A 27,076-nucleotide genomic window follows, 5' to 3' on the forward strand; every position below is an offset into this window, starting at 1 on the left:
TTGAAGATATCCCCTGACCATGTCAGAAAGGGCAGGAAAATATGTCCTCCATATTGTTTTCAACAAGGAATTTGCATACAACTCATAAAAATCAAATTCTTGAAGTAAAATTGCATTTCTATTGAGTAAAAACGAGTAATATCTTTAATTAATATTCTTGATTATTGTTAAAAGTAGTATAACACCATAAAAAATCTTGTTATCGGGATAAATCTGTTTGTTCTCAGGATATTACGTTGTAAATAACTTATTATGTCACCTCGCTACGGCAATACCGATTGTATATTTGTTAGTCATTAATATCAAAATACCATCTGAATAATCAAAGTCTTGCTCAGATCTTTCAAACACTATATGAATTATTGCTTCTTCAGACTTCATCCTCTTCACAGGTCACATCTGCCTAATAGTAATATTACTACGATTTTGTTTTTTCAAATAGTATCATACAGACTAGTCCAAATAATTATGACGTCTTGGAAGGCTATTTTAAATTTTTGCTTTGACGCCTTCCTGCCGATGTAAGGCGTCAAAGAAAAAAACTATAATAGCCTTTCAAGACGTCATAATTATTTGGACTACATTTGTACATACAGACACACTGTCTTCTTCCATATACTGCCCACATTCAACTTTCTGAATATACTGGCAAATGCAGGGTGCAGTTTCATGTAAAAACAGATTAAAGTATCTTATTACTCGGCGTCTTCAACCTTACCTTTAATTGTTTAATGGGCTAACCATTCAATGTCTCTAACGAGATTATTTTCAAAAGAATGTTTTCAAAAATATTGTGTGTGCATTTTTTGTTTTGATAAAACCGCCTTTAAACCGGAAAATTGCTTGGTCAGTGAAGTGTTTTAAGCATTGCGTAAATAATTGCAATTTCAAGCGTCGATGAGAATTACTAAAATTCTATAAAAAAATACAAAACGAATAATCTGTATTTATTTCATGGATCTGAGCAGACAACAAAGAATAATTTAATTTGAAATAAGTGTCCGATTATAATATCTCATATTAATAAAAAGACAATCAATAAATTATGTAAAATAACATTCGTTTTGTTAGTTTTTTTTCCTGAAACCATATTTTGGCAGCACTTCAGTCACATTTGACTTGGCATTTGCATCCTTCATAATCCAATATAGCTTCAGGCAATGGCACTTTCAAATGAAGAAGTCGCAAAAGCGTGCATAGAACCTGACGAATCAACCAAAGTAATAATATTTCTGTTGTCGAAACGAGAGCATACCTGACGGTATCGGGTACGTTTGCTCTGGGGCCGTTGCCCTTATTTTTATTAAAAAAAAATATTAATATTAATGGTATAATTTAAGGTTTAATAATCTTAAATATTCAGATACTTATTATAATCAGTCAATGGTAAATACAGAGACATATAATACAAGAGATTCGCAACTCGGCGAAATCCCGTAATAACACGCGGCCACTAGTTAAACCTCGCGAGATCTCCTTAGGTAATAAAGTCATTAATAAAAGTATTAAAAGTACTCGAAGTAAGGACGAATGTTTAAGCATAACATAAACTGTTTCAGTGTTAAATTTATCATAATTAATTAAATAATTTGAGTGCATATATAATTATTTATTTTAATGTAATTTTGATTTTAGATTTGTATTATTGAAAAAGAGACATAATTTGATATTGTATTAAAAAAAAACTGATATTAAATAATTAACACTTGATCAATTGTGTCAGAGTTCATTTTATTTGATAGTTACATAATGGGTTTCTATTGAATATACACCTGTCTCGGAGACATAATTTCACAGTGTGACATGTATATTAGGTTTGAATTATTCGATGACCAGGTAAATCACGAACTTGTTATAAATAATGAGTTTTAATTGACACCTTGTAAACAAGAAGTTGTCACACCACAGGTGTCCACACACTTTCCAAAAATACAATTCACAAAATGTAAAATTAATTAATATGGAAAAAAACTTAATTTATTTGTTAATTAATTGTTAATCATGATAGGCTTTGTTTTTTATTCTTGATATTTAAGAATTATTAAAATTTTATTTATTTTTATATTCCTCATTTATTGGGCTTTCATTGAGTCTTTTTCTGTAGGATTGTCGGTAAATGTTTGATTTCTAAGTGTTGTTTGACAGTTTTATCATATAGGCTTGCATTGAGTTGTTTTTTTAAATGATTGTCGGTAAATTTATGGTTTCTTCATGTTCGAAGTGTGTAAAGAGATGGCAATTTAAAAGTAAGATTGTTTATGTGTATACATATACAAATCCTTGGTGTAAATAAAATCTTTAATTATCAAATATATATATATATATATCTTTTGCAGTCACCATTGAAATATCCTCAATACGATTTTAATTTAAAAATGAATTAGGTTCATGTTTTGAATGAGAAGCGTAGTCTGAAACGACAACAGATGCATGAAGCTCATTCATAATATTACGACCAGCAGAAGGTTCCCTTTACTAGGAAAATTTTACTCCTTTTGTAAATTTACTGAATTCGTTCATCTTTGGCACCCTAAAAATAAGAAAAAAAAACAATGACTTCAGAATAGGAGAAAATAAACAACTTTGCCATAAACAGAATGAAAAATGAATAAATTGTCTAACAAAATGCAGGCTATAAATTTCACAGTGCACAAAAAAGAAGGACTGATTTAAGGAAATTTGTCCATGAACAATTTCAATATTTAGCCAGTTTAATAAAAAATTTCGGGTATCAATCAGAAAAAATCGCCACATTGTTGGATCAAATTTTACGAAAATAGTCTTATTTTCACGAAACAACATTTGGGAGTACTATTGGCCCATAAAAGTATATATTTATTAGCATATTTCCAAGTTTTAAGACAAAAAATTGGGAGATCAAATGGTTTCTACGGCAATAGGTGAAGTAAAATGGGCTGAGTTTTAATTTTGTTTGTATTTGATTAATCTCATCATTAGAACACATTTTATCAATAACAAATTATTAGAATTAGTTTTTTGTAACTTTTAAATATACTTGCATGCTTTAGCTGTGAAAGGTATCGGCATTATCCATTAGAAAAATCGTGAGGCGTAGAACCTTTTTCACAACAATAGCATGTTTTTACCCATAAATCCATCGGATTAATCGGCTTTCCGGTGGCCACGTCATTTCATTGGCTGTTATATAGACTCTACTAGAGTTGCGAATCTCTTGTATTATATGTCTCTGGTAAATATTAAAGAAAATATATCTCTCCAAATTCATGAATAAACATGGAAATTTAAAAAATAAATTGCTTTCTTCTTCTTCTTTTAATATATATCTTTCAGATTTTTCAGTAGTCCTTCATTGATCTGAAGATTATTTATGGTTTTGTGCAGTGTGGTCTATATATATATTTACAAAAACACAAAAATAATCATATATTGGTATCACATCATGCAAAGACACATTAGTTTCCGCACAATAACTTTTATTTAAGTGTATGGATTTCTATGAAATTTTACCAAAGGGTTTATGACCACAAAAGGAAAGTTGGGATTGATTTTGGGGGTTATGGTCCTAACAGTTCAGGAATAAGGGGCCAAAATTGGGCCCAAATAAGCATTTTTCTAGTTTCCAGACAATAACTTGTGAAATGGTGTATGGATCTCTCTGAAATTATACCACAAGTTACCATATCACAAAGGGATGGTAAGAATTTGCTTTGGGGGGTTATGGCTCAAACTGTTTAGGAATTAGGGGCAAAAAAGGGGGAAAAACAAGGATTTCCAGGTTAATGGAAAATTACTTAAGTACAAAACATAATTTTAAAGCAGTGTAAGAGAGGTAATTCAAACACATATTGTCAAATTACCTCCCTTACACTGCTGGTAAATTATTTATAAAGAAATGTATTGTCTTTAGGTGATTAGCTGTCAATTTATTTTTAGAAGTGACTATTTTAAAAATGTTTAATAAAGGTAATTTAATTATAGCCATAATTATGTATGTGAAGGAATTTTATTTTTAGATATTACTATTTAATGTTGCTGATGGAGGCTTTTTAATTTTAGGCATGATTATGATGTCATTTTCTATTTTAATACTTTTATGATGTATTTAAATGGGTTTTTATGGTTACAAAGTCCTAGCTGTCAATTTATTTTTAGAAGTTACCTTTAAATGCCGATGAAGGAATTTTATTTTTAGATATTACTATTAAAAGTTGCTGATGAAGGTTTTTGTCTCACCTTGACCATGTTGACGGAGTCAAAAAGCGAGACATAGGTATGCTGTTTCCGGCTGCGACGGCGGCATCGGTGGTGTCAACAATGTATTAGTTTGTGATTAGGTCTAGTTCATGGTGAACTACTAGTGGTAAATCAATGATATTTGGTATGCAGTTGTATTAGCATAAGAGATTACCATGGAGATTATTTGGCTTCGCCCCCTTAGTCATGGACTATAGACTTTGAAAATTTTGCTAAGTTAACATGTATTAGTTTGTGATTAGGTCAGTTCAAGGGGAACCATTAGTGGAAGGCCAATGTTAATTGGTGTTCAGTTGTATAAGCATTAGCACATCTCATTTCCATGGAGAATATTTGGCCCCGCCCCCTCAGGCATGGTCTATTTACTTTGAAACTTTTGAGTTTACATGTATTAGTTTGTGATTAGATCAGTTTAAGATGAACTTCTAATGTTAAGTCAATGATATTTGGTATGCAAATTTATTGGCATTTGCAAGTATCGTTTCCATGGAGATTATATAGCCCCACCCCTGATCATGGTTCATTGACTTTGAAACTTTTACATAGTTTACAAATTAATGTTTGTGTTTAGGTTTGTTTAAAGGGAACGACTTATAATATGTCAATGGTATTTGGTATGCAGCTGTATTAGCATTGGCACATCTCATTCCATGGAGAGGCCTCAGTGGCCGAGTGGTCTAAGTAGTTACTACTGTAATCACTAGCCAGTCAACACTGAGGTTGTGAGTTCGAACCCCGCTCATGCGGGTGCACTCCACTCCAATCTTAATTGACTAGGATTGTCAGTTTTCCTATCGAAGGTCGGTGGTTTTCTCCGGGCAGTCCGGCTTCCTCCACCAATAAAAATTAGCCGCCACAAAATAGCCCAAAAGCAGTGCTTAAAAGTGGCGTTAAAACACCAAAAATCAAATCAAATCTCATTCCATGGAGATTGTTTAGCCATTTACCTTCAGTCATGGTTCATCAACTTTGAATATTTGCATAACTTACATGTTAAAGTATTGCTATTTTAATTTCAACATTTGCATTATCAAAATTACAAAAAGGCGAGACATATCTCTGTGATAACAGTTTATTTAATTTTAGCCATGACTATGATGTCATTTTCTATTTTAATACTTTTATGATGTATTTAAATGGGCTTTTATAGTTGTTAATTTCTGTGTCATTTGGTCTCTTGTGGAGAGTTGTCTCATTGGCAATCATACCACATCTTTTTTATATTTTATGGTTAAAAAAAAGCATTTTTCTAGTTTCCAGACAGTAACTTGTGATTAAGTGTATGGATCTCTCTAAAATTGTACTACAAAGGAAAGACTGCAATTGAGTTTGATGGTTAATGCTAAAAGGGGGATTCAAAAAGTTTGGGGGGAAGGGGGGGTTCCAATTTTTTTTTAAAAGGGTTCATATTTTTTTTTTCAAAATTTTCAAAATTTCAAATTTTTAAAAAGTTTCAAGAAGAAATCTTCAATTGCACAGTATTGCGCATTAGATTTGTAAGATCTTTGACCACATTTATTTTGTGTCAGAAACCTATATTATGTCAAAAATTTGATCACAATCCAAATTCAGATAGTATCAATCTTGAATATTGTGTCCAAGTTTGCCCCAACTGTTCAGGGTTCGACCACTGCGGTCGTATCAGGCTGCGCTCAGCGAAGCATTTTATTTAAATTGTGATTAAAACTATGTACATAGGCTAATAATAAGTTAAATGAATATGTGGAGAACAGCTGGTGTGAGCTGTTCTCTGAAAGTGTCGACTGTAGTGACCGTGACTGTATGGATTGGCAATAAATTCCACTGAGTTATAGTATATGGAAAAAATGAAAATTTATATGTATCTTATTTTGGTTGAAATGTGTCTGAAAGTGAAATTATGTTTTTTGCGGGTTCTACTGTCTGATGGTATGAGAATAGCAGATGGGATTGCTACGATTTGATGTACTATTTTATAGAACATTATCAATCTTGTGCATAGTCTTCTTTCTTGTAGTGTGGGCCAGTTTAATGAGATTATCATGTCTGTTGGACTACTGATGTTATGGTACCTGTTTCCTGCTTTATTTTTGAGCATATTAATTGGCTTCATTGCTACATTTGTTTTTATTTAGAATTACTTTTAATGACTTGATTGTAAATAAACTCATCATGGATACCAGGATTGAAATTTTGTACGCCAATTGCACGTTTTTTTTGTCTTCGTGGTGCTCGAATCATAAAAAAAAAGGCCACTAAAGTACAAAGTTGAACTTCAACTGTTGAAGAGCATTGAGAACCCAAAATTCCTAAAAGTTTTGCCAAGTACAGCTAAGGTAATCTATTCCTGAATTAGAAAAGCCTTAGTATTTCGAAAATTCAAAGTTTTGTAATTAAGAATGTTGATTAGGTATAATTACCAGTGGCGGATCAAGGGGGGAATGTTCCAGGGGTTGGAACCCCCTTTTTTTTGACGATCAATGTTTTTGAATGGGGATATATGGTTGGAACCCCTTTTAAAAATGGCTGGAATTGCCCCTGATAACGATGTCTTTTATCTCACTGATTGTTGTAGTTACTGTTTTTGGTGGATTAATAAAAAAAAATTTTTTAAATAAACAAGTCAGCTTGGAATGAGTTCAATGATGTAAGAATTGTAAGACATTAAGGGGAAATTGTTTTCACAGCTTGGCTTCTAGGATCTTAAGTTGCTACAATGTTTCAAAAAAGATAGATACATACAGATAACTTGGTCTTCAGTTGTATACCTGAACAGTTCAGTGCAAATCAAAGAAAAATAAATATCTGGTAGCCGCAATACAACATAACTTTTTGACTTTAACACAATTTATTCAAATAACTTATATTATACAACAAGACAACAAAATGAAATAAAAATCAGAGCGAAAGGACTCAGTGGGAACAGGAATTAGGGCGAACAGACCCAGAGCACAAGGTACTAGGGCGAACAGACCCAGATTCATACTTAAGGTAGCAATTAATCTACCAAATGAGCAAATGAAAATTGGGTGTCTTTCGCCACATTTTTTCGTAAAATATGTAAGACTCGGATCGACGTCCAGTCTGTAATCGACGTCGAAATTTGACGTCATAATGAAATATGAGTCCAAATCGACAGCCAATTATATGACCCTCTAATCGACGTCTTTCTCCTTGTTATCAAATTGACGTCCTTTTTACAGACTTGCCTCAATGACATCACAACTTTATCAATTGGTGGGTTAAACTCAAAAACTTGTTGACAAATATAAGAATTTAAATCTTACTGAGTCCAAATGATAATACTTTTCAACAATTGGCTGTACTTTTTATTCTATCTATTGTTTAAGACAGTGTATATTGCCTTCTACATGTCACTCGATTATCTTCGTTGTTGGATTGTTGTCTCCTTGTCGTATATCCACATTTATATGAATATGAAAGGAATATGACATCGTAGATCGAGAGGACTCCTTTCACCAAAATATTTAAAATGTGCATGTTCATGTAATATGATGTTGGTGGTTGTCTTATTATCATTTTCTGATGTTTGTCCTTTTATTTTGATAAAGATATAAGAAAACATGTACAATTAGTTTCTTTAAGTAGCTGTACACCAAGACAAAACTATACAGATAATATAAACAAAAATCAAACTAAAAGAAATGATTGAATGATATTGGACATCGATGATCGGACGTCGTTTTGGTAATACATGACGTCACATTGGACGTCGATTAGAGGGTAAAAATATTGGACACGGATTTGAGAACGTAACATCACACTGGACTTCGATAACGTAACATCACACTGGACTTCGATTAGAGGAATGTATGTTGATAAGAGACCGGACTTCGATCTGAGTCTAACAAATTTAATCACAAATTTCATGCGACAAAAAGTTGGAAAAAAACATTACAATAATTTCCGGACCAACTTCTGGTATGGATATGAAAATACAGACTGTCATACAGAAAACAGCCATAACACATACATTACACCATCTTGATGTTCCTATAAACCCACTATGAAGGCTACATAAATCAAACTAAAAGAAATGATTGAATGATATTGGACATCGATGATCGGACGTCGTTTTGGTAATACATGACGTCACATTGGACGTCGATTAGAGGGTAAAAATATTGGACACGGATTTGAGAACGTAACATCACACTGGACTTCGATAACGTAACATCACACTGGACTTCGATTAGAGGAATGTATGTTGATAAGAGACCGGACTTAGATCTGAGTCTAACAAATTTAATCACAAATTTCATGCGACAAAAAGTTGGAAAAAAACATTACAATAATTTCCGGACCAACTTCTGGTATGGATATGAAAATACAGACTGTCATACAGAAAACAGCCATAACACATACATTACACCATCTTGATGTTCCTATAAACCCACTATGAAGGCTACATAAACTTCAGCAATCCAAAAATGAACTTTATTGCACACTAGCTTTCATATTTGAAAAATCCACAGGGTCCTAAATGCGAAACTACACACCTAACTGTGGAGTGCTACCTAACACCAGAAGTCCATCATTACTAGTAATGGACTTCTATCACTAGCCTTTAACCTATTTTTAGATATCCCTAGACTGAATCTAGTCCAAATAACCATTACTTAATTATTGATTTTTTGCTACAAAGGCATCACAGCAAAACATTAGAATAGCCTTTCAAGACGTCAGAGTTATTTGGACGACTGAATCCTAACCCTCAAGTAGCCTCAGAGTTAGTGTGGAGTCTAAGAATTCTTCTCCAAAGAGAAGCAATTCTAACAACTGGTTTATGGTAGTTCAATTTGTTTAGACCACGGGTACAAGTCAAATCGGCACCTAAATAAATTTAAATAGTCAAATCTGCACCTATTGAAAACTCATAGAAATAGTCAAATTGGCACTTATTAAGTCATTTTAGCATTTCCTAAAATTTACCATTTTCTTTTTTATAAAGCAGTTAGAATAAAAAAAATAAAAAGGAATAAATAGGTGTGTTGTTGAAGTTTTCTCAATATTGTATTAATAATATTTTGAACTGTTTTCTTTTTCAATATATAGATCTAATAAGTACCTATCCATTAAAATGATTAATAGGTTTGTTGTTTTATAACCTTTCTAAGGTAATTTTTGGTGTATTATTTTTCTAAAACTTAAATAAGTAATAAAGCCATTTACCAAACTATTTCTGGAATTAACCAATTGATTTAATCATGTAATTAAATGTTCACAGCTTGATAATTGGATTATGTTTTTTTATTTTTACTGTCAGCATGGTCATGACTGTTGTATATATATATAATTAGTCAACAAAAGCTATGATACACAAGTTTGAACTCCAAATTATCATAAAATGTATGATTTAAAAACAAAATTGTGTGAAATTAATAAAGTAGAATAGGTTAAAATTTTGTTAAATGATAAAAAATCTGGCTAATGGTAACAAGTTGCATATTTAATAGACTTGTATTAAGATGATTTAACTAAAAGGTCATGTCTGAAAAAATGTATATGATAAACAACATACTCATGATACTCGGGCATATTTTATACAATTTTAGCATTTGGCCAACAAACTGCATGCCTTTTCTAGGGCCCTTGCAGTTTAGCTTGATAGTGTAGAGGCTTTTCACTCAGGCTCTGTGTTCACAAAGTGGACTAGCTGCCAGTGTAATGTTTGATTAAGTATATTTTGTTCTATTTCAGGAATTCTTTTTTCAACAGACAATGATGAGGATAAAAGATCCTAAAAAATCCTTAGAGTTTTACACTAATGTCATGGGAATGAGGTAAGTGAAAAATCCTTAGAGTTTTACACAAATGTCATAGGAATGAGGTAGGTGAAAAATTTTTAGAGTTTTACACAAATGTCATAGGAATGAGGTAGGTGAAAAATCCTTAGAGTTCTACACTAATGTCATAGGAATGAGGTAGGTGAAAAATCCTTAAGAATTTTGTTTTACCTGTTATATCACAGAGAATGTAAGACACCTGTGTGCTATGGCAGCAGATTTAATTTATCAAGCTTATTTTGAATGTAGATGGCTTATGATCTGAAGTTTCTATTTTGTATGGCAGTTGACCCGGACATCATTCTCTCCTTATTCAATGACTTACTCTTGAAAGTCATCCTTAAAATTTAGAGTTTTTGGTCAGTTTTTCTGACAGTGTCTTCTATCAATAAGTCAACAATATTTTAATGCAGTATGGCTTAAAGCTGTACATGTCTGTCTGACAGGAGTCACCTGACCTTGAACTTTTTAAGTTGGAAGCCAGTCTTATACTACCACAGAATAATTTGGTCTAATTTGCTCAAGTTATTCTTACGAAAACTTCCACTGAAAATAGTTCTTTGATTTTTTGTTTTAAATTTTGTTTACTTTTAACAACTTTAATCTTGATACAAATATGTAAATAGCCAGTCACATATTTCATTAAATGAAGCTGTTAATTTATTGTTTTATCAAGATACTGTGAGAAGGAATTTGAAATTGAATATAAGTGTTTTACCAGGTTAGATAAATGCATCCTGTATATTAATTATAAATTATATAACTACTGAAAGCCAGTCAAATATCTTTTCGTCTCGGCTTCTAGTAAGCATTCTATAACTAATCTAACTGTGCTTTTAACTGGTTTCCTTACTACAATTAAAGAACTTATTTATTAAATGTATACTCTCAGTACCTCTAGTTAAAATTATTTAATAAAGCATATCAAAATAATTGAATTTTTCACAGGAAACACCTGACTCATATTATGGCACAATAATATTATCAAGGATTCAAATGTATAAAATGTAAAAGATTTGTGAAGAGTGAATGATCTACCTTATAGTTTAGAGTGTCAAAAAAGGAAAAATAGTATCCCTCTAATAGATTATGACAAATGTTTTGCATTCCTGAAAAGAGATAATAAAACTACATTGGATGCTTTTGTAATGTATGGTTACAGTACAATCAGAAAATTGGAATTGATAAGATATAAAGGACTAACTGTTTTTCATTTACTAATATTCATAATGTTATAGTAAGTGTTAAAGTTAAATTAAATAGAATTAACATACCCCCTGCTTAATGGAAGGAGGCAGTATAAAGTGATCATTTTGTTGCACTTTGTATCATCAACTTGTCTTATACTGGTGACTGGATTTCAATAAAACTTTCACTTAATATTTTTCTCATACATCAGTTGGAAGCATCCTGTTGGTTTTTGTTTATCCAAATAATTAAGGGGGTTTTCATTGCAAAATATGTACTAAGCTATACTTAAATTAAGGATAGACATTTTGAAACCCTTCTTAAATACCTATCTGCATTTCAATGAGATTTTCACCAATTTTCTCTTGCATAATGCCTTGATAAAAATTTATAAATGATTTTCAGGTTTCCTGTAGCAAAACACAAACATCACTATATTTAAACCAATGCGAAGGGGTATCAATTTTAGAGCTAGATTTACATTTATCCTAATCTGCATTGTGTTGTCTGCTCTGTAAAATTTATATGCACTTACATATCATGCATTATATATTTTGAAATAGTAAAATACATGAATGTTACTTAAGTTTGTGTTTTATAGGTTACTGAAGAAGATGGATTTCCCAGCTATGACATTCTCATTGTATTTTATGGGGTATGATCAACCAGAAAACATTCCTACTGATGAAAAAGAAAGGACTAGATATTGCTTCTCACAGAAAGCAACTTTAGAATTAACTCAGTAAGATTTCTTAATACAAGAGATGTTTTATCGCAGTATGAACCAGGAACCTTTTGTGAATCACAAAAAAAAACAATAACCAGAAAAGTCTTGTTAAACACAAAAACCCAGTTACTGTAACCTCTTGTTTAACACAAAAACCTAGTAACTGTAACCTCTTGTTAAACACAAAAACCCAGTAGGTCCGGGTACACAGTTATCGTCCTTTGATTTTCGTTGTCCACGAATATAGTCCCTAGTGTGGACAGTGTGTTACTTGTCGATTTTTTTTATACCCCTTCCAAATTTATTTCTCCATGTTTTATGACTCGAATAGTAAGTAGAGGGGTGAAATGACACTGTAAAAAAATTTGGGTCATGAATTTTAAAGTAAAGTAGTGATTTGGTCCAGCTGAAAAAGGTTAAAAATTAGCACTTCGGAAGCTGTCAAAAGATTTGAAGACTCCCTTAACATGAAATTGTCCATATTTTGAGTTAGAGCCGATGAAGTTTTCTATAATTTTGATATAATTTGTCCCAAAAGTAGTACAACACACTGTAAAAATATTATTGAGAAAGCGCAGGTGGGATTTTTTTAATTTTCATTTATTCTCTAAAAGAAATGCACTACGAAATAACTGTGTACTCGGACCTAAGAGGTGAAATCAGGAAATATAGAATCTGTACTTTGGCAACTTCCCTGAATGATTTGATGGTGTCAATTTATCAAATAGCATAAAACTAAAGGATTTAAACTTTTATTTGATAGAATTTCTGCAAAAATTACCAATTTTGGCATTTTATGGTCAAAATAAGCATTTCATAGCTTTTTCAATTTTGATGCATAAGTGACATTCTGACCTTCTATCTGACAGGTTTTTATGTGTCAATATTTGTGTTTCTATGCTTCAATCCAGTTGTATTACTCATTTGTGAACTCTGAATCTACAGAAAAGAAGATTATCTCGGACAATATGTGCAAAATGTGTTGTATATATGATCCTCGTCTAACGCCCTGTTTGGATCAAGTTAAATGTGAGGAGCTTGGAACATAAAAGTTGAAGTCCATTATAAAGACCTCACTAAATTTGTATAAAAAGCACTTAACAATGTCTTTTGTACCTGTTTTATGTCACATACTATCTTTCTTTTCTTCTGTAGGATAGCAAGTGGTTCAAATATAAGCCTGTTGAGACTAAAATTGCATGCATGTTTTTCACTAAAAAGTGAAAAATCTTTGTATCAGACCATACTGTCTGCAAAAAAAGTTTAATGCAAGAGTCTTTTTGTGCTCAGATTTATTGTATTATGTCACCTGGGTATAAAAATGATAGAAAAGACACAAAATTTTATTTCCTATAGCTTCAATATGCATTTTTAAATGTAAATATGTGATACGGCCTAAATTGACCCTAAATTATTTTCAGTCTTACTTGGCCTAAGACCCTTTTAAACTAATGTGATATGTTATTTGTAAGTTTTCTTTCCATTTATAGTACATTAAATACATATGTAAGGATTATTTATAACCAAAAAGCTTTACAAATTTAAAATTGCTGGAAAATATTACATCTTCATGTAAGGCCCCCCTTCATTGGAAAACCTCCATTTTTAGCCACTTGCTCATATAAATTTGACTTTTTAATAATTATGATAAGTCTGATAAATCAAATGAGTACTCTATTGCTTTTAATATATAATATATTATATATATTAAGGCATTTCAAAAGTATTTTTTTGCAATATTTTAATTTTTTAAGCCCCAAATGTTGATAGTTGAAAATTTTCAATTTTAACGTCTAAATTTAACACGCAAAGTTGAATATAGAATTAGTCATATTGTCTATAATATATATTCTATTGCCATGAAACTTTGTAAGCAGTTTTATAATTTAATAAGCTTTGGTCATACCAAGTTTCATTAAGATTGGTCAACTTTTTCTACCCTAATAGGTCCGGGTACACAGTTATCGTCCTTTGATTTTCGTTGTCCACGAATATAGTCCCTAGTGTGGACAGTGTGTTACTTGTCGATTTTTTTTATACCCCTTCCAAATTTATTTCTCCATGTTTTATGACTCAAATAGTAAGTAGAGGGGTGAAATGACACTGTAAAAAAATTTGGGTCATGAATTTTAAAGTAAAGTAGTGATTTGGTCCAGCTGAAAAAGGTTAAAAATTAGCACTTCGGAAGCTGTCAAAAGATTTGAAGACTCCCTTAACATGAAATTGTCCATATTTTGAGTTAGAGCCGATGAAGTTTTCTATAATTTTGATATAATTTGTCCCAAAAGTAGTACAACACACTGTAAAAATATTATTGAGAAAGCGCAGGTGGGATTTTTTTAATTTTCATTTATTCTCTAAAAGAAATGCACTACGAAATAACTGTGTACTCGGACCAGTAACTGTAACCTCTTGTTAAACACATATAAACAAGTAACTAGAAACCTCTTATTAAGCACCAAAACCAATAACCAGAAACTTGTGTTAAAGACCAAAAAAACTAAAAACTAGAAACCTCTTGTTAAATACCAAAAACAAATTGGATCATATTTGTTTTTTGTAAATTGTTTTTTTGTAAATTAGGCCGTTAGTTTTTTAATTGAATTTTTTTTTATATTTTTTCATATCGGGGCCTTTTATAGGCAACTATACAGTATAGGTTTTTCTCATTGTTGAAGGCCGAACAGTTGCCTATAATTGCTTACATCCTCTTCTTTTGAACATTGGTGGATAGTTGTCTCATTGGAAATCATACAACATCTCCTTATTTTTATATTGCTATACAAGAAACCTTGTACAGCACCAAAAACCAGAAACCTTGTTAAACAACAAAAACCAGTAACCAGAAACCTCGTGTTAAACACCAAAAAACACGAGTAACCTGGAATCTCTTGTTTTTTTATGAACATTGATGGATAGTTGTCTCATTGGCAATCATACCACATCTCCTTATTTTTATATTGCAAAAAACTTCGTAAAACACCAAAAACCAGAAACCTTGTTAAACAACAAAAACCAGTAACCAGAAACCTCTTGTTAAACACAAAAACAAGTAACCAGATGCATCTTGTTAAACACACACAAAAAATGATTGCCTATTTTTAGCCTTTTTATACGACCGGGAAAAAAATTTGGGGTCGTATATTGCTATCATGTTGTCGTCGTCCTAAGACATTTGGTTTCTGGACAATAACTTTAGTTTAAGTGTATGGATCTCTATGAAATTTTACAAAAGGTTCAATACCACAAAAGGAAGGTTGGGATTGTTTTTGGGGGTGATGGTCCCAACTGTTAAGGAATTAGGGGCCAAAAAGGGGCCCAAAACAAGCATTTTTCTAGTTTCAGGACAATAACTTGTGTATAAGTATTTTGATTGTTCTGAAATTGTACAACAAGGTTCAATACCACAAGTAGAAGGCTGGGATTCATTTTGGGGGTAATTGCCCAAACCGTTCAGGAATAAGGGCCAAAAAGGGTCTTAAACAAGTATTTTTTTAGTTTTCAGACAATAACTTGTGTTTAAGTGTATTGATGTCTAAGAAATTGTCAATTTTCCACAGAAAAATTTGGGGTCAATTTATTTTGCTAATTCTTTGTATATAGTCTGAAAACAGATTTACTAAGTATTGCGCAACAGCACAGTGTATTGCACAAAGCAAGAAATCTTCAATTGAATATAAATTCAAATCATATAACCAATTTCAAGTTCTTTGACTACATTTATTCTGTGTCAGAAACCTATAATGTGTCAAATATTTAATTACAATCCAAATTCAGACCTGTATCAAGCTTGTTTATTGTGTCCATTTTTGCCCCAACTGTTCAGGGTTGGACCTCTGCGGTCGTATCCAGCTGCGCTCGGCGAAGCAGTTTATTATATATTAACTGTTAAAGAAAATTGAAATATGATAAATAAAAGTCATTATGTGACCTGTTATATCTGCACATTTAGTTAACTGAAAAAAAAAATAGTAGAAATTGCATAGAGGCATTTCATGGTTTTGTTATTGGTTTATTTTTTCTAGCGGACTCCACTATGAATCAAATATCCTGTGATACTGTTTTTATATTATTGTTTTACAGCAACTGGGGAACAGAAAAAGATGATAGTCATTATCATAATGGAAACAGTGATCCTAGAGGGTTTGGTAATTCTCTTTTATTCAAGTTTTATATTTCTGCATCTACAAATTTTCTGTATTTTCTCTTTAATATTGAAAAGACTGCTTTCAAGAGCATTACTTCATAAGAACATTTCATATCAGTTTATAAGTTTATTATATACCGGTAATTCTAAAATAGGGTGGTTAAATGTAAAAAAAATAAATACTTAGATAGAGAAATTTAAAGCTAAACAGAAAAAAGTACACATCTGTATGGTGTGGTTGGGGAAATCCCCATAATGATATTATTACCAATTTTGATATATGTCAAGTGTGTAGTTGGTGAATCTCACCCGGATAAACACCTCTAGTTTGGCAATCATAGTATGCTTGTAAGAAGATGATGAAACTTAATTTGAACAATAATTCTATAGTTAGAGAATCGCATTGAAATGTTCTGCAAACAGCATAGAAAAGAGGAGATGTGGTATGATTGTCATTGAGATAACTTTCCACCAGAGGACAGTGATTAAGGCAACTATAAGCCACCACAAGGCCTTCAAAAATAAACAAAACCCGTACCTTATAGTCAGCAATAAAAGGTCACGACATAACAAAATGTGAAACAATTCAAACGAAAAAAACAATAGCCTGATTTATGACAAAACAATAAACAAATATGACAAACAGCAACCCAACACAACCACTGAATTATAGGTTCCTGACTTTTAAGAACACAAATAGAATGTGGCAGGATTAAGTCTTTTTTAACAATCTCATTTAGGTGATACTTGGTTATACTTTTGCTTGGGAATTGTTGTAAAAGCACATTCATTAGCAATAGCTTGATGTTTGTTTATCATGACTCTGAATACTGCTGATGGTTATCATTATCATATCTGGAAAAAAATGGATCATAGGACCCTGTCATTATTTGGCCGTAGCCTTATCGTGCCCAAAGTAATCAGTTGTCTGCTTATTTGTTACAAATCACAATCACAATCCAAATGTTTTTGTTATTGTTTTTAAAGATTAAAAAAGTACTTTCCTAGTCACTTGTTAATTATAAAAAGAAAAACAACACTTAAGCTTCCACTGTGTTAAAGGTTTATTCTGGTTGACTTGATTTGCCACCTGTGGCATCTCAGGACACCGGTCCCCAAACAAACAAAAATATCAAGCTACAAAAAGAAATCTGAAAGTTTTTTGTCACTATGTTCATTTTCATGAAAACTCAGATACTATATACAGAAATAAATAGCACTTCTGTCTTAAATCTTTAAAAAGATCCTTTGGATTCTATATAACAAATCACTCTTTAAGTGAGGGTTCCTCCGTTTGCCCAACAAAATATTTTCATATTTACAAAATGTCTTCATATTTGGTCAGCAGCTTGACAGGGATGAGTTGTGACTTTTGAGCACCGTTTAGATCTGTCAGATAACTACTTCCTGTTTGTTGATACTCGGAATTTTTCAAGATGTTGAATGAACTTTTAAACCAATTTTGTCACCCTTTTCTCAGAAACTGCTGAACAGTCAGACTTCTCTTTCTTGTTTTCTATTACTTTGAATTATGAGTGGGTTATAATAAGCACGACAACTCGTTTATTTTTGTTTGGAAGAGCATTGCCAACGATAACATGATAATATTTTTGTAATTCTTAAAACAGTTTGATATGTCCATAAAGGATTTGAAATATTCTTGTTTATATCACAAGCTTTCTAAAACTGAGTATATCTGATGAAACTACCAATGTTGTCTACATAAAAATTTAATTATACCCCCGCTTTAAAAAAGTGGGGGTATACTGTTTTACCTCTGTCTGTCCTTCGGTCAGTCCATCCATCCGTCAGTCCGTCCATGGTTTCAGGGTTTATATAAGTAAGTTACACTGTGTGATGTGTTTTCAGATTCATCACTCAACAAGTTCCTGTTTACCGAAACACTTGTATTATTTTACACATGATAGCCAAGTTGAAAATTTTTGTCACATTTTTCACAGGAACTACTTGACAAGGATTTCTGAAATTTGGTATCAGGGTTTATATAAGTAAGTAACACTGTGTGATGCGTTTTCAGATTCATCACTCAACAACTTCCTGTTTACCAAACACTTGTATTATTTTACACATGATAGCCAAGTTGAAAATTTTCGTCACATTTTTCTCATGAACTTCTTGACAAGGATTTCTGAAATTTGGTTCAGGGTTTATATAAGTCAGCTATACTGTGTGATGCATTTTCAGATTCATCACTCAACAACTTCCTGTTTACCGAAATATTTCGGCGGGGGTATCATCAGTGAGCAGTAGCTCACAGTTTTACTTGTTTTATGTGCATTTATTATTTTCAGGTCATATTGGAATGGTTGTACCAGATGTAGACAAAGCTTGTGAAAGATTTGAAAAACTTGGTGTAGAATTTGTCAAGAAACCTAATGATGGTAAGTAATAAGGCAATGAGCCCTATAATTTTCACTTTGTCTGCCTGTCCGTCTGTCAACGCAAAAACCCCAAAAGTAAAGGTATAGGGCCAATGAAATTTTGCACAGTTGTGCTCAATGTATAGATGTGCAGATTATATTTTGGTGAAATTTGGCTCATTAATTTGGGGAAAAACTTTATTTTTGTTAAAAAAATCACAAATTTGGAGAAATGTTTTATATAATAGGATTTTAACAAAAACAGATATATTCTGTAGGTGTGTTTTAAAATTCATTTCAAAGTGATTGACAAATTAAAAAAAGGTAAAAACTTACTTTTTGTTAAATAATCACAAATTTTGAGAAGCATCTTCTTGTGGTATATAACATAGGCATGATATGCATTCCAGATTGTTTCCTTAAGTCAAAATTGTGTTAAAAACTTATATTTTGTTAAAAAATGATAAATTCTGAAAATTATGTTTTTTGCTATGATTTGAATGAAAAAGGTATCATTTGCTGTTACAATATGATTCTTGGTGTCAAAATTATTGGTTGTCTACCGTCAATGAAAATGCCCATCAAAATTCATAGTGCTTGGATTTTACAGCTCTTTTCATAATGCTAGCAAGACAAAGGTTTGTTTGACTTGCTTGCTTTGTTTGTATAAATGTTTGCTCAAGCATTGTAATTAAGATTGACATCTGCAAACAATATAAGTAGGCTGAGTTAAACATGTGTGTAGGTAAATTTGATTATTTGATAATGTCCAATCAAATTTAAATATAATGTATACAAGGTTAAATCCGCCTTTTAATGTTGTTTTCAGATGTCAATCTTAAATACAATGCTTGAGCAAACATTGATATAAACAAAGCAAGCAAGCCAAACAAACCTTTGTCTTGCTAGCATTATGAAAAGAGCTGTAACAAAATATATATTAATCGGTGCACATAAGGAATTAATTGCTGTTGTCAAAATTTATAACAATTGACAACCTATGAACATTTGCCTTGTATGCATCAATCTCTTTGCCTAACGTAAAAATGTGCAAGTGGGGCCCTTGCTGACATGTCAGTTTTCTAGTCTTTGTTGACCAAAATATTTCTTATGATGTAGTGTTCACCTGACTTTCTCAAGTCAGTCAAATCGTTTTCCTAATCAATATTGTAATGATGCCAATTTTTTCGTTCATTGATTTGAATGTGACCTCTGATAACTGACCTTTATACTTACAGGTAAGATGAAAGGGCTTGCCTTCATTAAAGATCCTGATGGTTATTGGATAGAAATCCTGAATCCAAACAACATGGTCCCTACATAGACAATTGCCATGTATACATGGCTGACCATAGATTATGTAACAATTACAATGTGACAATCTATATGTTGAACAATTCTTGACATGCATTCAGTATTTATAACCTTTTCTCAAACAAAAATTATAGATATAATCAGAGCTTTAAAGGTCTAAAGTGAAATTGAATTATGTCCTTGCTGACATTAATTTTCCTGTTAATAATTGTTTTGTGTGTTCTCCCAAGAAATTAATATATTCTTGTGGTATTTTTTACACAATGTTGGATACTTTCTGGGATACTATTTACATTTGTTAATTTATTGTTATGAAATAATATAGTGGTCATAGGTTTTTTGCGTGAATATTATCAATGCTTTTGAGAGCACAAAACTACTATTGTAGTATGAAGAGTTGTTTATATATATGGAATGTTCAATGCCTCATTATTTTCCAAGTCAGGGTCAAAATATTTATGCTTCCTGTTTGTATATGGATAATGTATACATGTATGGTGCTAATGTACCTGTCTATTATTTTCAAATTTATCAGTATATCAGGAATGGTTGGCGAAAAGCACATTTATCAATAAATATTCATTCATTCATATCTGTGATTCCTCATAAATGAGACTCTTTTACAGAAACCTAAATTTTGCATCTCATATGTTATTTCATGATTTGGTCCATAGAAAACTGTCTTTTTAAGTTTGGAAAGTAGGTACTCCTTATCTGCAACTTTTTGTAAACCAATTTATGGATTTCCAGAATATTCATTACTTAATATTGTTGTGTACCTTCTATTAGTTTTTTAAATTAGAACTTTCAGGGGTTTCCTAAAATAAATTGCTGGCTTAAAAATTTCTACATGTTGCTGGTGGGCATTTATAATTTTGTTTATAGAAAACAGAAATATACATCAGTATCAAGGGCAATGTTCTCTTTCAAAACAGTAAAATGACAACATTTTCTAATTATGTCATTTAATTTGACCCCACCTTTCCAAAGGGGTCAGTGTACACTACTACGATCACTTTGCATGTTTCATTCTTTGTCATTCATACTTTTAAAACCTTGGTCAACTCATCTGAAACTAATTTAAATCAAACTTGACATGAGTAAAGTATTGATTATTCACATAGTGCTTTATTTCCTTCTTATTCAGTGTTGAAATTGTTGGCAATGGTGCTCCATATGTTCATATTGAACCTTACATGGGGTCATCTCTTAAACTACTTAACCTGTCTGAAACAAGAATAATGTATGGAAGGTCCTAAATGATTCAGTTGATCAATGGTGCTTTTTTAGAGCCCCTGGTTATGTAGTAAGATATAAGAATATGAGGATAAAAAGCCTTAAAAATTTGCAGATAATGATTACTTTGTTATTGTTGAATTTTTGCCTAAAAATAAATGAATGTAGACATTGTTAAAAAAACAACTTGGTATTGTTGTGGGTATTTTTACTTTTCTTCAAAACAACATTGCTGAATTGTAAGTTTTCAAGTTTTGTCTTTTCTTATAGCTTCTATCAGTCCTTAATCAAAGTTTTGTATTTCCTTAATTCATTTAAAATCGTTTTGTGATAATAAGTACAAAAAATTATTAAGTAGATGAAATATTGGACTGGTTTTAAAAAACACTGTTTTTCTTTTTTATATTACTAAACAATAATTTAATTTGCTTTTCAAAAATTATTAAATTTCATCGAGGCTTTTTTAACATGAAAAATAATCTACATGATCCTTTACCTATGATTACCTAGAAATAGGACCATACGGTATAAAATATTATATCACCTAGAAATAGGACCATACGGTATAAAATATTATATCACCTAGAAATAGGACCATACGGTATAAAATATTATATCTTATGTTATTTCTCAACTTCATCAAGTTATAGCAATCAAATTAAATAGATTAATTAATGTAAATTACAAGAGCAAAAATTCTTACCAAATACAATACACCACAACAAACAAATATATGTCAGTGAGTCAATGAGAGTATATTTTATAGTATAATTGTTTGAAATCAGTATGTTATATTTTGTTTACACTTTACTAGTGCTAGTGTATGTTCAAAGTGATTAAACTATCTGCTTTTTAAACTTGTTTGATTTTCTTTATTTTTGTAAAAAAAAGGGAGACAATCACTAACAAAAAGTGGAAGAAAAACAGGCAACACAATGGCCAAAAGAAAAACAATGAATAAACAAACAACAGTCCACAAACACTGGATAGTTAGGTTTAGAAGCATTTATCAGATTCTGCTGTTTGCACTTCATCTTAAGTCTTGTATGGATGACTACCATTTCACAAGAAAGGTTTCATCAGTTTCATTATACACAATACTTACTTTTAGTAAGCTTAGACTGGTCCGTGTCAATTTTGTGACATATATTTTTATTGATATAACCTATGCAGAGAAATAATCAAAAGCAACCCTTGCCTGAAATGTAAATTGAAGAAGCTTCAATTTTTTATATTGCACTTCATTACCAGTACTAGCAAATATATATATACTTATGTATAGCCCATTGAATGCTGCTGATCCCAATTTTTGCATCATGATTTCTCTAGAATTTGGAAAAGCCTTGCTTTACAGTTTCCATTGAAAAGACATTTAAAAATTGGCCAATTCCATGCATAATTTATACCAAATTTGTTGTAAAGGGTCTCCTAATTATCATTCGTATAAATATGAAAATAAAGAAATGGGGTATGATTTCCAGTGAGACAACTATCTATAAAGACCACACTGCAAAGATGTGAACAATTATAGGTCACTGTATGGCCTCCAACAAAAAGCTAATTCTAAACTGCATAGTAAGCTATAAAAGGTCTCAGGATGACAAAGTATGAATGAATTCAAAGGAGAAAACCAACAATCTGATTTTGACTTTGTTATACAACAATAAACTAAAAACATTTAATATGTCAGATAACAACTAACAACAACCACTAGGTTACAGGATCCTGACTTAAGACTAGCACATTTTTGTGAGTCCTCCCCTCCCCTTACCTGGAGAGTAGTGTAATGCTACAAGAAACTAAAAATCAGTTTGAAAGGACTTGACTCATCAGACAGTTCTCAGCACAAAAACAAAAAAAAAATTAAAAAAAAAAAAAAAAAATGCGAGTCCTCCCCTCCCCTTACCTGGAGAGTGGTGTAACACTACAAGAAACTAAAAATCAGTTTGAAAGGACTTGACTCATCAGACTGTTCTAAGCACAAAAAAAAAAAAAAAATAAAAACAAAAAAATGAGACACAAAGTATGGATTTAAGAGCACTTGCAGTTACTGTATATGTACACTAGTATCTGTGTTAAGTTCTTTTTTAAATATATGTTCAAATATTGTCTTACTTTAATGTTTTTATTGAGGAAAATGCACAACAAGCCTATTTTACTGATGTTTTACAGATGTTAATCTTTGCTGGACATTGATTAATAAATATTGGAAAAAAATACATACAGAATCTTAAATTCTGTCCAATTTTCAAGGAGCAGGATACATTTTTAAATTCTACAAATTTCCAACTATTAAGTTTTCAAAGACAGTGGACTACAAATGTCACAAGAGATTAAAAAACGATTGAACATACACATACACATGTTTTTTCTCTTTCAATCCATTCACTTGAACCTGGGTGTCAAAAGTAACTGAAACGTCAGACTACTAAAATCAAAGATCATGTAGGAGGTCCAATTGGCAACACCAGACACACAAAAAATGAAAGTGCATGTAAGCACTAATTGGTAAAGATTACTTTCATTTTGCAATTTTGCATTGCAATGGAACACATTTAAGCAATATTTTGAATTGGAGTTATCTTCCTTTGTCCATAATTGTAATTAAACATGAATCTTTTTTTTTTTTTGGAACGGACTGGTTCATACTAAGTCTTATGAATTTTCAGTAAAAAATCATTTTCTTGAAAAGAGTGGTTAAAAACATAAACATCATTTTGCATCTTGAATATATGAGTATATATTATTAATCAATTAATAATTGCTTGACCTGGGCATGGACATGATTTAAACAATGTTCACCTCACTGCACTATGTTGTTTGGAGTCTCCAAGGTGCAGATGAGGCTTAGAAGATATATTTCTCAAGCCAGTGACATAAGGGTTTTGATTTCATTGTCTGCAACCTTTATCCAAAAAGCTATATAAACTACAGACCAAGTAAATCAAGAATGAATTGTAGCATCAATTTCATGAAGGGGTAATATGAATTTAAAATCGAGTGAACAATGAAGTTTCTTGGTACAAACATCTCTCAAGGGTTGAAAGTCTGCTTTTCTTAATTGTTTTATGGACGCAATCGAGTATCTGCTGTAATGAAATAACTCATTACTGTGCCACAGATCACAATGATTATGACCCACTTATCGTAACTACAACCCTGTTTTCCAGTTTTGAATATGCACGAAGAAGTTACAATTTGACGTTAAGCAAGCAACAATCTATCAATCAATTGCTTGTGACATCACAAAATGGGAATTATCACCAGATACTTACTTGCCATGCACAACATGACTTTGCCACTTTTCATGTTGACTGCAGGAACTCAGCGCTATACCCTGCATTCCAGAGCACATGTGTTCTCTCCTGGTTTTTGATTGAGTTCGTTTTGTCAAGTGTTTTGTCGACTTTCGTTTGTCTATATCTATTTTTCCTTTAACTATGGTGTTGTCTGTCTTGGTTTTTACTTGTGGGTTGGGTATCGCCTCCCCAATTTCTAGCTCACCTGTCCCAAACAGGACCAGTGCGAGTTATTTCCGTCACTTTCATTTATATTTATATTTCTCCTATGAAACCATTTAGTGTGACAATTTGAACCAAATATAGTCACAGTTAACTTAAGAGTATCTTCCTTTAAAATAAGAGATGCAATCCAGATTTAGCGATCACAAATTCTCCCACCTGCAGCAAATGAGAGATCATAATTTTGTTTCTGTAGTAGCATGCTATGATTTTTTTTAAGATGTTGTAATATTTATGCCATGGTTCAAAGGCAGTTTATATGTATTATTTTTTTCTGTATACCTTCAAATATTCTTTGGTGCCATTTAGTTCAATTCTATGTAAATATGATATCAACAGTGAAATTCAATGATAACCATCGAAGTACACCATTCCTGAATGTTGTCCTAAGTCAGGAACCTGATGTTCAGTGGTTGTCGTTTGTTGATGTGTTCTGTAAATGCCACCTTTTCATGATGAACAACTTCGATTGGGAAGTCCTCTTGAAGTTTGAATGGTTTTACACTAGTCATTTTAGGGCCCTTTATAGCTTGCTGTTCGGTGTGAGCCAAGGCTCCGTGTTGAAGGCCGTACTTTGACCCTATTATGGTTTACTTTTACAAATTATGACTTGGATGGAGAGTTGTCTCATTGGCACTCATACCACATCTTCTTGTATCTATTTTCTTTATTTGCTCTGTCATGGAATACACAAATGTGTTTTCTGTGACCCTGACGAGTGTCATCAAACCAAAATATATATGGGGCCTCGGTGGCCGAGTGGTCTAAGTAGTCCAACTACTGTATCACTAGCCAGTCAACACTGAGGTTGAGAGTTCGAATCCCGCACGGGGCAGGTGCACTCGACTCCAATCTTAATTGACTAGGATTGTCAGTTTTCCTACCGAAGGTCGGTGGTTCTTTCCGCCGGTAATCCGGCTTCCTCCACCAATAAAAACTGACCGCCACGAAATAGCACGATAGTGTTGAAAGTGGCGTTAACCACTAATCAATCAAATAAAAAAAAAATGGTCCCCATGGTTAAAAAATGTTATAGACATGGACATGATAACGATTAAAATAATATGAAACTTAAAATCTAACAAAAAAGTTGGATATGTTTTGCTATAAAACACGTGTACATAGACTTTCTATTATAAGATAATATTAATTTTTATATTAAAATCGTCTAATTTATCAAAATGATCTTTAAAAATGTAAGTGCTATTGAATTATCGTCTTCCTGTACTCTAATTCGCCGGACAGCTTTTCCGTATGCAGTTACCTTAACCATGAAATGTCTCGTTAAAAATTGGGCAACCACACAGCGCAAGTCCGAAGGGAAAAACGCTATGAAATATAACGTAAATAAACGTCAAGAATATCTTATCAATCGATTCTGAAAGAAAACTTTTAATACACTAAATCATGTATCAATTGTATGACAAAGTTTAACTAGCTTATTAGAACGCATGGGCAATATTAAAAACCCAAAGAAACATCGATCTATCAACACACTCATTTTTTTACGTGCTCCTTGATTCTATGTTGATTGTTTATTGAGCCACAATCGGCAAACCTCGGTACAAAAATCCAAAATTTCATTAGCAGCCAAAGTTTTCGATCACCAATCATGGGTGAAACTTTTTTTGTGTCGATTATACGTTACAGATCATTATAAAATATAAATATTAAAAACTCACACAGAGGACTAAGTTTAACATATATGCATGCATAGGTTTAATAATTTCTTTATCATCATAAACACCAGAAACTCGTTTCACATGACTTTAAACACAGACTGGGATTCAAGATCTACCTATACTAACTATTTATAGAAAAATTGTCAAACCACTCCTTATAGGAGTCATTGCCCACAGATGACGCTTTTGACAAATTTAAGCATTTTTGCTTATTATCTGTCAAACTATAACAGATCATAACAGAAAGATAGAAACTTTGAAGAGCAAAAACCAGCATTGTAAGATCAACACAGAAGTCGATATGATTGAATTCGTCAATCGACTTTATAGAAATTATGGACAATATATGGCAATTTCTTTTACTATCTTCAAAACTATAAATAGCTAAACGGCAAAAATGATTAGAAAGATCAGATCTACAAATTTGTCAACTTTGAAAATGATTGAAATTGCCAACTGACTAATAACAGAGACATATATACACATACGTGTATATACGTCTCAGCTATTAACACGAGTTATTTCTTTTTACCCATTTGAGTAATTTTACCTTGTAAAAGAAAACTGCAAAAGACAAAGAGAAAATGATCAGCAATACAAAAAGTTACACGAAAGAAACTCTGCAAGGGACTCCTTATGGGAGTTAGCGTCCGTTTTTTGCGTTTAGCTATTATCTTGAAAATTATAACAGATATTTAGAGTAATTCTAAGGAGCAACATAAATATGCAAAACAAAAAGGTCAACACGACTGAAATGTCAATTGACTTCATTTAGGAGTTATTGCCCTTAAATGCTTTTTTGATCTATTCATGCAATTTGTTGCTATTACCTGGAAAGTCTAGTGGACAAAGAAAAAA

General features: G+C 31.9%; 1 protein-coding gene and 1 long non-coding RNA gene across 3 annotated transcripts; one reads left to right on the forward strand and one right to left on the reverse strand.

Annotated features, from left to right (window-relative positions):
• The first annotated feature begins 1,077 nt into the window (after positions 1–1,077).
• On the forward strand, positions 1,078–21,872 carry LOC127698237 (lactoylglutathione lyase-like). 2 transcript variants are annotated; one of them, XM_052201599.1, is made up of 6 exons: positions 1,078–1,220; positions 9,937–10,019; positions 11,812–11,952; positions 16,021–16,085; positions 18,397–18,486; positions 19,704–21,872. In XM_052201599.1, exons 1-6 carry the CDS (start codon positions 1,161–1,163, stop codon positions 19,787–19,789), a joined length of 525 nt encoding a protein of 174 aa, XP_052057559.1. In that variant the 5' UTR covers positions 1,078–1,160; the 3' UTR covers positions 19,790–21,872. The 2 variants fall into 2 exon arrangements, with proteins under 2 accessions (XP_052057559.1, XP_052057560.1); XM_052201600.1 differs by having other exon boundaries at positions 1,153–1,268.
• On the reverse strand, positions 21,142–22,092 carry LOC127698252 (uncharacterized). The gene is made up of 2 exons (XR_007980772.1): positions 21,598–22,092; positions 21,142–21,521 (listed from the first exon to the last, which is right to left on the reverse strand). It is a non-coding gene; the product is annotated as an uncharacterized LOC127698252 (long non-coding RNA).
• Positions 22,093–27,076: the final 4,984 nt, after the last annotated feature.

Source organism: Mytilus californianus, unplaced genomic scaffold, assembly GCF_021869535.1.
Source record: "Mytilus californianus isolate M0D057914Y unplaced genomic scaffold, xbMytCali1.0.p SCAF_4, whole genome shotgun sequence".
In the NCBI taxonomy this organism is placed as follows: domain Eukaryota; kingdom Metazoa; phylum Mollusca; class Bivalvia; order Mytilida; family Mytilidae; genus Mytilus; species Mytilus californianus.